Source organism: Colossoma macropomum, unplaced genomic scaffold, assembly GCF_904425465.1.
Source record: "Colossoma macropomum unplaced genomic scaffold, Colossoma_macropomum, whole genome shotgun sequence".
Lineage (NCBI taxonomy): Eukaryota > Metazoa > Chordata > Actinopteri > Characiformes > Serrasalmidae > Colossoma > Colossoma macropomum.
Genome location: NW_023494796.1, coordinates 20,297,481 through 20,314,519, shown reverse-complemented (window position 1 = coordinate 20,314,519; position 17,039 = coordinate 20,297,481). Strand labels below are relative to the sequence as shown.

Below are 17,039 nucleotides of genomic sequence, written 5' to 3'. Positions count from 1 at the left end.
GGAACGGATTTTTAATAATTTATCTCTGACAAAGATTACAATAAAATCATTTATTCTCTTAACTGGGCTTTAAAAATTAATATGAGTTGTAAATAACACAAAGTAAGCCGTCATACAGGCGATCTTTCATGGGGCCGAAAATGCAAGGAATTGTGGGTAATGTAGTTTCATTAACCCGCAGTTCGAATGAAAAGGAAAAAAAACCCTTCTCGTAACTACAACAACAATAACAATTATTATTATTATTATTATTATTATTATTATTATTATTATTATTATTATGAATAAAAAATAAATAAATTGTTTGCCTTGAGCCCTGTGCAGTTGATACATCAGTCCCCTTGAATCCTAAAGACATCTAAAAAGATGCTGTGTAGATTTGCTATGGGACATATAGAAGCTGTAGAATGAATACTCTGTATTAGAATCCGGCCGACATGGTTAAAATGGCAGCAACTGTTTGAATTTCCACACAGACATTTAACTCTATGAATTTTGATGCAAAGATGCAAAATACAGTCAAATGCTTGCACTCTGAAAAGAGAAACATTTAACTATTAACTAAGTTTCTGAGCTTGATGATAAGTGGGGCTGGCATGATATTATTGTACTATTAATACACTATTATTTTTCCCCACTTGCTGGTGCACAGTAACATAACCAAAACTCAAAAAATGTTTTGGAGGCTTGCGAAAGCCATTGTATTCTGATGGAAGCTCATGAAAAAACAAGAATTTTGTCTTTAAAATTGTCAATGTCAATTTTCTTTATTGATTTATTTACTTAATGAATTAATTTATGCGATTAGAGAAAAATGTAGCACAAAGTACAATTATTATTTATTAATACTGTCAAACCGTTGTTTTAAAGACACACTACCACTCTTTCTAGCGGGCGGGGCTTGCCAGCGAAATTAGCCAATCGGAACCCACCAACTCTGCCTACGCTGATTGGCTGACGGTGTTTTCGAACCGCCTTGTCCACTTGCGCGAATTCACTATCGTTTTGTACGCCAGTGCCCCCGTAGACCTCCAAAAGCAACTACGTAAAAACCTGCACTCCTCCACTCGCGCCGTGACGTAGGACGGCATAAGGAAACATCTTGCCTAGTGCGAATGAAAAAGTGCCCGCAAAGTCATTCAAGATGGTGCTGGAAACTATTTCGAGAATTATCAAAGTGCAACTGCCAGCCTACCTCAAGAAGCTGCCGCTGCCAGAAACGATCGGAGGATTTGCGAGACTCACAGGTAAAAAATGTGGACGTGTGTTCATCAGGCTGCTCTGCTCTGTGCTGCTGCTGCTTTACCTGCTTTACCATCTTTCTGTTTTAGAGAGTGGAGCAAAAGTTTCAGTGCTGCATCTAATATAGTGGAACTTAAGGGAGGTTGGAATGTAAGAAGGAGTGTTTTAAACAAGGGCAAGAAATAACAGCATCAGTATTCAAAGAACCTCATTTCTTGGCAGCTCTGTTGTACACAATCAAATATGCAGTAAACAATACAGACTATCAGATATGCACAAGTCAAGTAAATACAGTCAATTATGCACTAGCAAGTACTATAACCTACGTTACTTTCAAACTTCTCTGCAGTCCATCTATTCTGTGAAGCACGGGGTAATCACATGGTGCAGCACTCATCTGCTCAATTAAGCATTTTTAATCAATGTGTATTATTATGCACTGCTCTGTATTTTTGGGAGTTCATGCTTGCTTACATAGTTCTGCACTAGTAATAACCTCTTACTGGGTTAGAGCTTCCTGCAACACCCGCAGAAGAGGTGACAAGGCAAGACACAGCTTCTAGTTTGATGCCTGTCCATGTATTTACATACATAAAGGGCAATAACACCATTTTTTTTTTCAAAATTTTCAGCATAATTAGTTAACTGAGAAGTAAGAGAGTGTTTTGAAGAAAAATGATTAATTCTAGAGAGATTTAACAACTTCTTTATAATCTTGAAAGGAACCAGGGATCAGGGATACTATTATGCACAATTCTAGCTTTTATACATTTCTCAAAAATGCCAGATTTTTCATCAAAACAATCAGACTTTGGTTACTTCTTATAAGCAACCCGTGCTGAATTTTTTGAAAAACTGGTGGACTTCCCCTTAAAGACTTGGCAGAGCACATCTCGTGACTGTTAGCATGCCTATATTTGTGAAAAAGCCCACAATACAGTGTGGGGAGAGGTTATAGAATGCAGGTTGCACCCCTCCCTCAGGTCATCCATGCAGCCTGTGTTTTGTGGAGGAGAAGGAGAAGAGTGCTAGTGTATAGGCGTAATTGTAGCAGGGAATGTAAAGCTGCATTCATCCCTCAGTAGACTTTGCCACTGCTTTGAAGTGGCTCACATTCAGGCGTACTTTACCTCTGTTTCAACCCACAGCTGTGTCACATCATCAATCACCAGTGAAGGAATCTTTAGTACAGATTTAATCTGGCTTAAAAGATGATTCACACTCCATTACATTCATGAGATTCGTCTGGGATTGCGCTCTGTGGCCATAACTCTTTCAAGTTAGCATGTAATTGGCTTAGGATTGTTTAATTAAGCATATGGCCTACTTTTTTGCTCACTAAATCACATTATTGCCATGAGAATTCACCTGAAGCTACTTTTTCTGCACCACTTGGTACAGTCTGGTACCAGTGGACACTTAGCTTTTCGACGGCCCTGGGTTTAAGATAACTAATACAAGTTATTTTGATCAGTTGTTACAGGCTTTGGAAGGAATGGTTTGACAAAAAAAATAAAACTTACATCATTTTTATTGCACCTCCTGTTATCTGTAATTTTGGCAAAAATATCTGTGATTGGCAAAATGTAGATAAAAGATGGCTGCTGCTACTGTTTATAGCTACGCTAAGTACATTTGTCCCTTTCTATAAGTATCCAGAATGTCATACAGTGTCAGAAACCACACAGTGAACACAAGTGCAAGTTTATTTGAGATTACTCGACACATTCATGCAGTTTAAGCAATTTTAGACATGCAGTTTCTGCAGTGCTAACTGGGTATTAGCTTGTTCTTGTTAGCTAACATACATTAGCCTCGCAGTTCCAGTGCAAAACTAAAGAAGTAAAACGGGTCTTGGCTGCATTTAAGGAGAAATTGTGTAATTCTTTACTGAGCTGCTCTCTTAAGCTGTGTAATAACTTTAGTCTTAATCACTCCGTGTTTCTGGGAACCTCATCTGAATTCGGTTAGGCCACTTTGTGGAATGTTATTGGCAGCACGCCTGTCCTGTAAAGGTAGCTAATATGATCCCACCGTGTGTCACTGTGTAGGTGTTGTCACCACAGGCTGGTTTGCTTTATAAGTAGAATATGGATACAGATACACAGACATAGGAATTGTGGGCCTATCATAAAATGTAGAAATTGGTTTTCCTCTTTTGTATGTCATGTCAGTTTGAGATATCACACAAATGATGCTGATCATTTTTTAAGCAAATATCTGCCGATAGTCAAATCTGTTGATCTATTTTACTATGACTAACATGGATGTACACTCATTATAACTACTCTGGAGAGTTAAGGAGGACAAAGACAAGTACTCTGAATGTGTCAGAGGTAAGATAGGGTAAAGCAGTTGTGCTACATTGTTGTTTGTTTCATGTCAATTCACAGAAGGCCATGAGAAACCTTGGAGGCTGACCACTTTTTTATGCATGTTCAGTTTCAGAGTGGCTCCGTCTCCTGCCTTTGTTGGGAATTTTGGCCCTGCTGGGCTACCTGACCATCCGACCCTTCCTGCCCAAGAAGAAGAAGCAGAGAGACTGCCTCATCAACCTAAAGATCCAAAAAGAAAACCCCAAAGTGGTCAACGAGATCGACATAGAAGACCTACGAAGCACAAACGTTTGCTACTGCAGGTGTTGGCGTTCGAAAACGGTGAGAAGCAGCAGAAAAGCATGAAGTGTGGGCCATAAATACGTCTAGTCTAAGCCTGTATAGACAGATAGATAAATGATATTCCCAGTTTGTGTTACGCAGATTGGTAGAGTACATACCAGGAGTGTAATAATACAGCATAGCATACTGTATCCTATTATTATGGCTAGCATGTTAGCTCATGGCCAACATATTAGCTTCTGGCACATTGGTCTGTCTGAATAGTCCAGGCAAAACTGCACTGTGCCAATCTAAAGTCTGAAATACTTTTATAATGCTTAATAAGACATAAAATGCCCCTTTCAGAAGACCCCCTCTCAGATAACACTGAGCACTACATTGCTGTTGAGTATTTCTGAGGCTACAATAATAATAATTTCCTTTACACGATTTGCAATGTTATTAGTCCTCTCACCCATACTGAACACTCACTACTTGTCTTGTAGAAACTGTTACGGCTTGCAGAAATAAGCGTCATCATAATGTTCATAATAGGACAAACAAAGTCTACTTACAAAGCAAAGGTTTCTGGTGGGTAATGCTGGAACTAGTAAGGGAAAAAAGTAAGAGTGGTGGTTAAAGAAAGCGCTTTGTATTAATAATAAACCTATATATATATATATATATATATATATATATATATATACATATATATATATATAAAAGCTTGCAAAGACACATTACAACAATGCATACATGACTATATAGTGTACTGTATAGTTATAGCCATGTTTATAATTCCTTATGAATGCATTATTACATGCTATTCATTTTATAGGTTCCTTTACACAAGATTTTTTAAAAAAGTGTTACAGAAACTTTACTAATCACCAAGGAAATTGCAGGAATTAGCCAGAGATTTCCTATGATCTTCGTTAAGTCCACCATAGTTGCCGATAACTTTTTGCACATGATACGCAGTACATGCAAACATGCTCATACTAGTCTCTGCTGTTTTACTCTAATTTAAATGTTGGACAAGTTCCAGACAACCTGGTTACAAAAACTGAAACTTATTCGCCAAGAGCCCGGCAAATTTCAGTGACTCATTTCACACTAGCAAAAGATTTATAACCTTACTACTGTATGTTGACGTCCTGGGAAAATGTTAGTTTGCGTCCTTCTAAAGGAGGAAGTTGGATTTGAATGGAAGTAGCCTATTGAAACTGTGATGTGTTTTGCATATCTTCACATGCCCCCTGGGGCTTCGGCTTCCTCTTTTCAGTACAGCATAAAAACGGCTGACTCTGAGCTGCGGAGGGGGGTTTGTAGTTTGCTGAATAAAGTGTATAATGTCACAGTATCACTATCAACCCCTAATACAGCGTCATCTTTCCTGTTGCAGTTTCCTGTTTGTGATAAATCACACATAAAGCACAACGAATTGACCGGGGACAACGTGGGGCCACTCATACTGAAGAAGAAGATTCTATAATCCACATTTTTCATCAGCCAGGGAGGAGAGCAGAACAGGTGCTCTCGCTTCCTTTCAGAAAAAAAAAAGCCTCTGGTTTCATTTTCTCACCATTAAAAATGTATGGTTTGTCCATTTCTCTTCAATGAACCTGCTGTGTTTAGCCTAATGTGTCCTACTATTGATTGTCGCCACATCGCTGTACATTCATTTGCTGTGAAGAGTGGGCCTGATCTTATAGATGATCCAAGAGATGTTATTTTGGCTTCGTAGGTTTGCCTTGTACTGATCCGTTCACTTTTTTTATACTCTAAAGTGGTTTTTGCAGTGTGCCTTAAGAGTGCAATTTGACTGGACCACAAACTACAATAACAAACTAAAGACAGTGCCATGAATCTTCTGAGTTAAACTTCTCAGCTAAAGAAATACTCCAGCATTTTGTAAAAGTAATGTATCTAACGCATCTGTAGCGCACCCTTGATTACCACAGATGATAAATTTGAGGCATTTTCCTGTACTCAGAACTGAAAAGAACAGAAAACTCAATGACTTGAAACTCACTTACAATAGAAGTCAGTTGCTGAATTCCATAAGCAAACGTTTATGTGGAAGACTTTCATTAATCCTTCAATGCAAAGTATTTGAAGTTGTAAATCTGTATCCATACTAATGCTGTCCTGGGGACGATACAAGTAGCATGCGGGATAAAGTTAATGCCGTTTTGGAATGCTTGAGGATGAACGTTCGTTAACTTAAACGAACATATAGTGAAACTCATGACTGTGCCAACTGTTCACACCTACACTAAATATCGCAACGTTTAATCCAGAAACTGGTTTTATGTAGCATTTTTTCTTCACATTTCTGCTGCTAATTTCCATTAGCCTGTCAATGGGAATTCCCATGTAATTTTAGCATCAAGCTAACGATTGTGTCTGTTCTATCTCTTTTCATTTTTGCATGCCCTACCTTAAACAAGGGCACTTCAAACTTATAACAGACATTATTGTTCTATAGGCAGCCATAAACGGTGATAAATCCAAATAATTCCGTGGCGGCATAGTGGTGTGGGTGGAGTCTTACAGGCTCCACATCATGGTGCATGGATACCAGAAAAAATAATGTTGTGTTTACATATTGGTATTGGAAAAAAATGGCTTTCCGTGACACACAGCAGTACGCGACTGATGGTGGCATGCAGCCATGGAAATGTTGCCATGGTGACAGCAATACCTGCCAAAAAGGATCATTATCAGAGGAGACTTTAGCAGTGTCGGCTTTTATTTAAGGTGCAGAAAAGTCAGGAGTATGCGGCGTATGTTTTCATTTTCATTTCAAAGATATGTTCAGAATAAAATTCAGTTTCATTTATATCTTTATTAATATATTTTATATAGTTTATTTCACCGTCAACTGTGAATTTTCCCAAATGTTGTGAAAACTGAGTTGTTGTTGGAATGTTCCATTGCCCAGGTTATCTTTTGGATATACATACAGTGAGGATTTTAAATTGATTTTGAGTAACATTTTCCAAATAAAGTGATTAAATTCTCGTTACCACAACACAGAACGATTTAAAGATAAAATGTAATAATAATAATAAATACATATAGAACACTATAAATAGCAAAATATAGTGTTTTACAATTTTATCTCAAGACTAGAACATATTGACAGCCACTGAAGCGTTCCTTTTCACTTGTTCCACTGTGCTACAGTTTACAAGGACACCATTCAACAGTAAAAGTCATACAAACTCAAAAGCAGAAAAGACAAGCAAAAACAAAAAAAAAAGATAAATAGTAATGAGTAACACATCTGTGGACGATTACTTTAACGAGAATTAGGATTAAAAATTCTAAGAAACTTTAGAAAGTTTTAAAATTGAAATACAAGCTCTACAGACTTTTTCTGTACCATATCGAGCTCCCAATTATCTACTAAATGATATGACTATTGTTTTACATTCTTTCGAATGACCCATAGGTTTACTGTCACAATGTAAGCACAGTATTAGGGATACTGACCGGAATTGCTTTTGGTTTTTTTTGTTTTTTTTTCCAAATTATGTTGTTTTCATATTTCACATTATTCGCGGAACTCAGCAACTGCCCATTGACCTCTATTATAACTGAATTTCAAGTCAGCGAGTTTTCTGCTGTTTCTAGAAAACAGGGAAATGCACTGAAGTTACTGTCAGTGGTGAGTGACAGTGTGATACAGATGTGGTAAATAGAGATTAGCTTGAAAAATGCTGAAATGTTTATTTAATCGATCAGTATCTGAAGCTGCTGGTTGCGTGTAAGTGCTGATGATTATGAAAGATTAGGCTAGGCTGTTGCTTGTGCAATCTATTGAGACCATTCCTGTTGTACATCATTGGGATCATCTTTTCTTAATGATCTTTTCTTTCTTGTCCGTGTTTATCTAGCTGTCAGCCAGGGTGGTAATGAAACATCAGTTAAATTATTTATCAGGTGGATGCTGGATCACTGTCCTTTACCTTAAAGACCTTTCCTGTTAAAGGGCTAGCAGCTGATACTTTTAACAGTTTGTTTTATTCTCATACATTTTTTTCAAATATGTAATGTTCATTATTGAAGAAATCTGTACGAATGACTCTAAATCTGGATTAGTTTTCCAGTATCTCAATGCTGTGTAGATAGTCTTACCTCTGCAGTGCTTTTGGAACCCAAACATAATAAACTATTACTCACTGAATGCAATCTAAACAAACGTTGGCTCAGTATTGATTTGCTATGATCATAATACTGTACGCTCAATAGCCACTTTATTACAAACACCTACCTTATAGGTCCACTATATACAGTACTGTGCAAATGTCAGTGACCTTTCATTTCTTTAGTATTTAGTGTGTCCACTCTTTGCCTTTATTACAGCTTCCATTCTGTTTGGGAGACTCACTTTTCACAGAAATCTGCAGGGATATTTTTTCTCACCTCCTAAGTTCAGTCTTAGAAGTTGGTTGCATTTTCTGCTTTTCACAATCCAAGTGATCCCAAACACATAAATGACGCTAAGGTGTGGGCCCTGGGGTGGTCAGTCCATTGTTCTGAGAACACCAGCAGCTTCTTTGTTTTGAATGTTCTTCTATTTTGTCCATGTCCTTTTCTCAGTAATGGCTTCTTGACAGCTACACATCCTTTCAGACTCATAGTGTTGAGTTGTCTTCTCATAGTGGAAGGATGGACAGAAACACCTGTGGAGCTTTTTAGATCTGAAGGAGCTTGATTTTCTCCTCTGTCTCGAAGATGAAAACTTTAAATGCTGTATATCTGATGATAATGGGATAATTTTGCTCCTGCATTTTCACTTATTTTACTTGTGTGAGTGGTTTATTCCACTTATAGAAACGTGAACATTTGTACCTAGTGGTCATTTTCACTCTGACCTTTGCACAGTACTGCATGTATAATATAATGTTCCTGGGTTCTTTTTATTTTTACATGGGACAGAGAAGTCACATCTGTAACTGTACATGCAATGTGCTTAATAATTTTTCTTGTAAAATAAAAGACTGTCTAAACATGAACTTTTGTATTAATTCACACCAGTAGAAAAATAGGAAGAGAAATGTACATATTAAAGGCCTGTGCTCTGAAACCACTGAGAGAACCGAGAACTAGACAGTTAAACTGCACCAGACTGGCCTTAGAAAATAAATAAATAAGTGTACAAAATAAGACAGTATGAAAGCTCACAGGTGTTATTTGGAACGTGGGCTTCTATGTTGGGCTCTCTTATTTTACTGTAATTTGCATTGCATGTGTAAGCTTCGCTGTGCTGAGATATGCTTTCAAATGAGACGGGGGATTTTATCCCTCGCTCTTTAACCAAATGCGGCTCTTTTTCTCTGCTGCATAAAGAACATGGTGCTTCTATAAAAGACATTAAAGATTTACACCACTACAGTCCTACAGATCTCATCTTCTATGTTCCAGGCTTAAATCAGCTCCCTAGTCTTTAGGATGGAGAGATCTATCTGGGCTCAATCTTCCAGTAAAGTTCTGAATCTGTAGTTGCCTAGTAGTGTTCAGGGCTCGACCGATATTAAAACTGGTCACTGATACTGATATCGACTTAAAGGAGCTCAAAGTTCTAGGGATGCACAATGACAACCTTAATCATATCAGTACCAGGAGATAATTGTTTAAAATATGACCAGCATCGGACAGATATGGGCATCGTTTTAACCTGATATTTCAGGGTGAATTTATTGCGGAAGAGCAGAATGTAATAGAATGCAATGATGTGCAAATCATGCAAACCATATTTATGAAGGAAAATACTACAAAGACAACATATGAAATGAAACTGAGAAATTTTGTTGTTTTTTGAAAAATATATGCCCATTTTGAAATTTTCAGGCCTTCCCTAAAAAAGACGGCCTCTGGATGGCAGCATATGTTCCCAAAACATGTATATGTTACTCATGCCATGTGCACTAATGCACCCCTATACCATCAAGAATACTGGCTTTTGAACTGTGCACTGATAACAAGCTGAGTAAGTCTTTAGCCCATGATTTCCAAAAAGAATTTCAAATGTTGATTCATCAGACCACAGGACACTTTTCCACTTCCCCTCGGTCCATTTTAAATCTTGTGAGCCGCAGAAGCTTTCATGGTTGATTTTGTGGACTGTAACTAAAAATGAAACCATTCAGATCCTCACAAAAATGAGGCATTTTCGTCATTCTCCTAATATGAGAGGCATAAATGCATTACATCATAAAATAAGTCTTTTGTATATATTGGCAATGCTTTGGCCAGTACCCCCTATCCTAAGTAACCTCAGTATTGGCCGACATCGACCAAACAACAGATCGGTTTGGACCTTGATGTGTTAGAGTAGTCAGGATCGGACCGCCTTCTGCAATATGTATGTGATTATTCTTTATTGTTAGTGCAAAGATATACAAAATAGTATTTTGTAGGTATTTTGTTCTTCTGTATAAACTCTGGGAATGATAGTTCCTTCAGACCATAACAAATGATCACTATCAACATATTGATCGCTTCTCATTTTTTCTACTTGATTGTTTTTTTTTTACATTTTATATTTTATGTTTTTTTGCACATAGCAAATGAGCAGAAACTGTGCAAAGTGTCATATTTAATTCATTTTCACTTTTTTCCCCAAATATATAATTTGACCAGGGGTGTTCAAACTTTTGCACATGGATGTATATTGGCCTTCCAGATCTCCAAAAAAGTATTTTAACAAAAAAATAAACAAACAAGCTAATGTCTTGCACCTTATACAGTAGCAAGCAGTAGTGTCTACACAATTGCTGGTCTTAGAACCCTTTTATTATGAGTCTGTAAAGGGACCCAGATGTTTTGCTTTGATCATGACTTAATCATGATAATGAACATCAGAGGTGAATGGCTAACATAAACATCTTGGTTTCTTACCTTAATTTCTATTTACTCCAAGTGTTCTATTTATCTCTTTAAATACTTAATTGAGTCCCAAAACAGTCAGTTTAATGATATTATAGACTGTATAAACAGCATTTTGTAATGTTCAGAGTTCCACTGTGTTTTACAAAAGCTATTTCTCAGTGTAGTGATGACTGTAATGATGGTAATTATTTTCCTGGTGAATTTAACATGCTACAGAATGTTGAGCTCAACAGACAAATCCAACTTTTAGCATCCCAAACATACCAGAAATCAAACATGTATACATGAAAGCACTTTGTCACTTCAAAATGAGCCTCAGATTATCCATCATAATAATAAAATCAACACAACAGCAGTTATTAAATGAGAAAGATACACTGGTGCTCTTAATATTGTCCAAAAAGCTTGGACCTAATCACTCAGTACTTCTTGTATTTTAAAAGTTACTTCATTACTTTCTAATCAGAAACTTCTAAACGGTTCTGATGACTGACTACTAACCTATTAAAAGGGAATTCCACCACTTTTTCAAAATTTCTGCATGATTAAATCATTAACGTTTAAATGAAGTCCTTCAGAGTGGTTTGATGTGAAAAGCTCTGTTCTAGAGAAGCTTACTGAGTCTGAACTGTTCACAGAGATGAGAGAAATGTTTACCAGACGCTATTTTACCATTATCAACATTTTCATTGTCATCCTTGCGGATAATTAATAAAATGGGTATATTTGTGTTGTAGACATCGTAATCCCTGGGGTCATGATGCATGTTCAATTTAGACATGGTTCCTGACCTCAACAAAACCTACTGTGATTAATCCAGTTTTAGATACCCAGACTGTGATTAATCCAGGTTTAGACAAATAAGATTGTGATTAATCCAAGTTTGCATACCCAGACTGTGAATAATTCAAGTTTAGATACTCAAGACTGTGATTAATCCAGGTTTAAGTACTCAGACTATGATCGATCCTCATGGACGTGCACTTGAAAGCGTGACGTTTGTGATGAACTGCCAACCACATGAAAAATGAGGAGTGGCTTATGTTTTATGAATTATACTTCATAAATATTCAGAAAGTAAGCCACACTGTCCCTACTGGCACCCTATTAGTGCTCACTGTAGTAATAATTACTTTAGTCTTGATATCTATGTAGCATGACTGGTTTCCTCCACTTTGAAGCCATATTGCTCAAGTGATTGTCACCATTATCACTACAGTGAAAAAGAAAAAAGTTACCTGAAAAGGACATGAGGTTAGAAGACTGTCCTTAATTGGTCAGAAGCTTGTCCCTGATTGGTCCAAGAGCTGTTTATGATCTGAAATCCTGAACTTAACCAACCCTGGAGCAGACTGAGTGGTCAGCAAAAGTTGCCATGGTGAAGTAGCCTAGTAAAAAGTGATCCACTGTCATGAGAAATCTAGGGTTAGACCAAACTAAGGGTAAAGTTAGCTGAATAAGCTAGAAATTCTGCTATCGTGACAACTGTAAAGAAATCCATGTCAGCAAGTTTCACTTCAGTGTTCTGAAGACCTTTGTTTACATCTCAACCATTCAATTGTGCAGAACTAGAAAAGCGGGTGCAATTCCCCTTTAACAAACAGTACCGGTTAAAAGTTTGGACCATTTAAAGTATACGTAAACCGCACTCATTCACCTTGCTGTTTCCAGTCATATGGTAATTTAAAACGGCTCAGATCTGCCTTTATTTTTGGACTGAAAACAGCCTGGAATGAATGGAAGTGAACAGAGAGCTTCTCTCAAATGGCCCTCTGGTTGCACGCACTGGATGGCAAAAGCTCAGGGCCTGGTTTGGACACACCTACACATAGTGCAGTGACCAAAAAAGTGTCAATCAAAAACTGGTATGTTTTAGATTCTTCAAAGTAGCATCTCATTTGCTATTCAAACATAACTATTATATTTTCCATATAAAATTTCAAGATTTTAGATCAAAATCTCTTGGTGATGAAAAACATCATTCAGTCAGGTGTGTCTAAACATTTGACCGGTGCTGCATTCATGACATTTCCTCAAAAGCCTCTGTTGATAGAGTATTCAAAACTGGCCTGGAATGTAGGTGTTGGGTTAAAGGACTGTGAGTAGACTGCTACAGTGCATCTAAAAATACACCATGATTTCCCCACACCAAGTGGATGACATCTTACAAAAGAGTGTCTATCACGGAAACGCTTTGAAAGCCCCTGCAGAGCCGACAGGAGCTTTTGAGGATGCTGCTTTAACTGGTCACTTCCATGCCCTGTTAGCACCATTCAAGAAGGTTCCAGAAGCCTCAGACTGCACTCTAGTAGATCACCGGAGTCTCTGGCACTGAAAGCACAACTGACTCACAGCTGAAAGAAACAGCATGCAGAGAAAAAACAAACTGAATACGAGGTGTTTGCCATTGTTATAGCAGCACTTTTAGCTATTAATGCCCGGGAAACCATGAAGTTTTACATTTTGATCATTTTAATTCATCTGAACCATCAGGACACTGAAGCTGTAGGAAAAATACTGAGAATTTTCCTCAGATGGAATGTCACACTCCGCAGGAAACGCTCAGCATATTTTTTTTTACTTTGAATGCTGCAGATTCACAGTTATTCATTCATTAAGCATTTTAGGTTTTGCCGCAACGGAGGACGGCAAACAAGATATTCTATTGTTTTCAACAGATCCACGCCAGAAACTTCTGCCTGTTGAGCAAAATAGTAAGCGGAGCGTTCCGTCAAGAGTTCAGATGTTGACTGTTTTGTGAGCCACTGATGTCAAACGAATCGTTGTTACATTCTAGACAAAAAATTTCTCCCCAGTAACGCTGTCAGCATGCCAATGTTTTGTGTGACTTTATGCTGCCATCAATCGTGCACTACCATTGAGGTGCGGAATGATGTTTTTTTCAATGCCAACATGAGAATGCAGCATATATATATGTATATATGCATTAGTGAGATCCTGCAATTTTTCGCTCATGCAAATTCTCTTCCTCCAAGCTGGGCAGCACAAAGTTTCCTACTTTATTCATTATTTATTATTTATTATACAGTAAGGGAAATATAGGGCCTATATCCAAATCAGATTATGATGTTTTGTACATCAATTCAGAATGATTCAAGAGAAATCATGAAGCATCTAAGAATCGATTATTTTTCCCGCCTCTAACAACTACTTTATTATTTATCTTATTGTTAGAAACCATATTAAGATCAGTAACCCAGATAAGAGCCAGTAGGTTCCTCTGTAAGACCTTTGCACCTCTCTTTCACTAATAATTCTAACTAATTTACTGCCAGTGGAATTCTCACTGCAGGTTTGTTACGCTAAGTTTTGTTGGAGTCTTTCCTTTGCATGACAAAGGAAGCATTGCTTAGAGATGACTGTGACTGGCTGAGATGCATATCAATCACTGTTTTGCAAACGATCATTTACAAAGAGTCTGCAAACAACACCAACAAGTGTTATACTTTGGCATTTTGTCCACACTTAAAGGCAACAGCAAGGAATTTGACTTTGCAATGTCCCTTGAACAGGTTGTATTCCGTTGTTAAATCCTATTCATAGCAAACTTTAGGTTAATATCCTTCAAGTAAAAATGACAACGATTAAATGTGACTTCCACTTGGCAGTTCAAACTCTCTGAAAGAATGACTAGTTCAAAGTCTGAAAAAGGAAAAAAGAGCCTTTCATTGTTCCAGCGAGAGACAGTACAATAAACAAACACTGTTCTCCAGTCATGCAAATCCAATAAGCCGTGGTCTACTTCAAAAGACTGTAGAGAGGTAATATTAGCACTGAGGAAAAATTCATGAATCCACAGACACTGTTGATCCACAGCTTCATCCTTCAGCTGAATTTTTATCAGCTTTCACACTTTAACAAGGGCTCCATTTGACTCATCAACTGAATATGCAGGACTGACCGTCTCAGTTCAATTTATAGACTCCACACGTGTTCTCAGTGAATGGGAATGTATGCGACCAAGCAAAAATGTCCATGTATGTGTTTAAGTATCCAAGAGGACGCGTCTCACCCCATTCAGGATTCTGTGGTCTCTGCAGCAAGTGGGGTCCGCACAGGCCAATGAGCAGAGCTCCAATAGGACTATAAGGTTGGACAGCATGGCCACGGTCAGCACGTCCATTCCATACTGCTGCATCTGCTCCTCCTGCTTAGAGCGCGCCATGTCCAGAGCGGTCAAGCCAATAGCAGCCTGCAGAGACAGACAGTTTCAGCTAATGATGTACTAAAATGATTATTCTGGGCTGAGAAACAATTTCCAGACACTGAAAAGAAAAAATCCTTTATTTTTAAACATGGATCCCTGCAGCCCTAAAAAATGAACACCTTTGCTGTTTGTCATTTTTATTCTTTTGGCCCAATATTTTCAGTTTCTCCTCACTACAAGACAGTACTCTCAAAAGTGCATGAGTGCTCACATTCCTCTTTTTAATTAGTAGGCCATTTCTCAAAGGATAACTAGGTGTGGTCAGCGTCATTTAGCAAGACAGGCTCCTCCAAAATTTGAGGGCATGGAAGTGAAGGATGTGGATTTGTAGTCCTTTATTTATCTGAACGGTGGCCTTAGGCATCCAGGCCAGAGCGATAAACAGCTTCTCTTTAAAGTTAAAGCACAGCACCATGAGGAAGGTAAAGAAATTCACACAGTCAGGGTGATGCAGAGGGCTGCTAGCCACAGGTCTGAAAACAGACACACACACACACACACACACACACACACACACACACACACACACGTTTCCTGTGTAGCGAGTGATAAACGTTCTCAGAACTTTATTTAAAAAAGTGTTATTTCAGTAAGACTGACTGCACCTGAAAGGCTCTCACAGCCACTGAAGCCAGTTTATTCTTAGTATTACACTCAGTATTAATATTTTTAGTAAGTGAAAGCAACTGATATTATGCATTTTATGTAAACCAAACAAGTGTGTGTAACAAGAAGGTTCCGGTGCATGCGAGCATTGTTTAGTGCTCTGGTTAGTGCTAACTTCTCAAGTTTAGTTTTCACTGGTAAGTTTCTAATCTTTCACAATCAGCAATGGGAGGGCAGTGCTTATAGTAGGGGTGCACTGTGCACTGTGCACCTATAGTAGGGGTGATACTGATACTGGTATTGGTCTGATACACTCATTTACTCACACTCATATAAATTCACCTACATTCCGATACCCGCTGATACCGTGTGAAGTAAGCCAAGTGTAGCTGCAGCACTAATTAACAAGCGACTCAAGCTGGCAGTGAAGGAGGTTTTGCAGTCTGACACAAAGTCCATCTATGCTGACTTTACTCTGTTTGACTGAATACAAGGTGTAAATGTTAACATGGTGATATTTTTGGAAAAATGGCTGTAGAGAGGCCATATTGTCCTACCATGTACATCACCGCCTGGTTTAGCTTCAGTGCACAGCGTTAGCAGCACTGTTCAGTTTCTTGGCTATATAAATGAACTTTGACTTTACTTGACTTGACTTTAAGGGATTAATGTCAGTGAGAAGTGCCCTTATTATAGTGGAAGCATTTGTGTCGCAATGAAAATGAAATATTTATGTGTATATTTGATTGAATCCTAGTAGAACAGTGTATCTGCTTGTGTATGTAAGGAATTGTTTGCATGTGGTTAACAGCTGTAAAACTGACAGAGTTCACAGTATGACAGTGTGACCTTTAAAGCGGTACTACAGTAGAGATGTTTTCACACAGTGTAAAGGGTTAACTGAAGCTGTTTCTCAGCACAGAGACCAGGCAAAATGTTCTTTTCACAATGTTCATGTGACTAATTAGTGAAGGTAGAATAAGAGATAGAGGGAGGGAGTGGTGGTGAGTGTGTGGGAAAAAAGGAGAGCAAACCAGAAAGAAAAAAAAATCATAAGGCAAAGTAGAAGAAAGGAATCACAAGAAAAATGAGAAAATAAAATGGTAAAGTTTTTAGATACAAACATTTTGAAATAGTGTAGTGGAGGGTTTTTCTTAGGGGGGCTCCGACCTTGGCCTTTCTTCACCCAGCTCCAGCAAAGAAGGCCAGCACCCGTGTACAGAGTCCTCCCAAGCCTGGGAAACATTACTGCCAAACACAGCAAACACAGACAGGCCCAGCAGCAAGAACGAGTGCTTTACTGCTAGATCTTTCTGCATGAGAAAAACATTAGTAGATAATCATAAAGATACACGATTATTCATTTTTGCAGTGTAAAAGAGTGGCAAAAATTATCTAAACTAACTCCAGTTAAACAAGTAGCTCTGAAGAGTGAATCCTGTGGATAAGTGTGCTCACTTGGT

At 38.0% G+C, this 17,039-nt stretch overlaps 1 protein-coding gene across 1 annotated transcript; it reads left to right on the top strand.

Annotated features, from left to right (window-relative positions):
* Positions 1-1,023: 1,023 nt before the first annotated feature.
* On the top strand, positions 1,024-6,790 carry cisd2 (CDGSH iron sulfur domain 2). The gene is made up of 3 exons (XM_036583110.1): positions 1,024-1,247; positions 3,685-3,899; positions 5,245-6,790. Exons 1-3 carry the CDS (start codon positions 1,145-1,147, stop codon positions 5,332-5,334), a joined length of 408 nt encoding a protein of 135 aa, XP_036439003.1. The 5' UTR covers positions 1,024-1,144; the 3' UTR covers positions 5,335-6,790.
* The last annotated feature ends 10,249 nt before the right edge of the window (positions 6,791-17,039 follow it).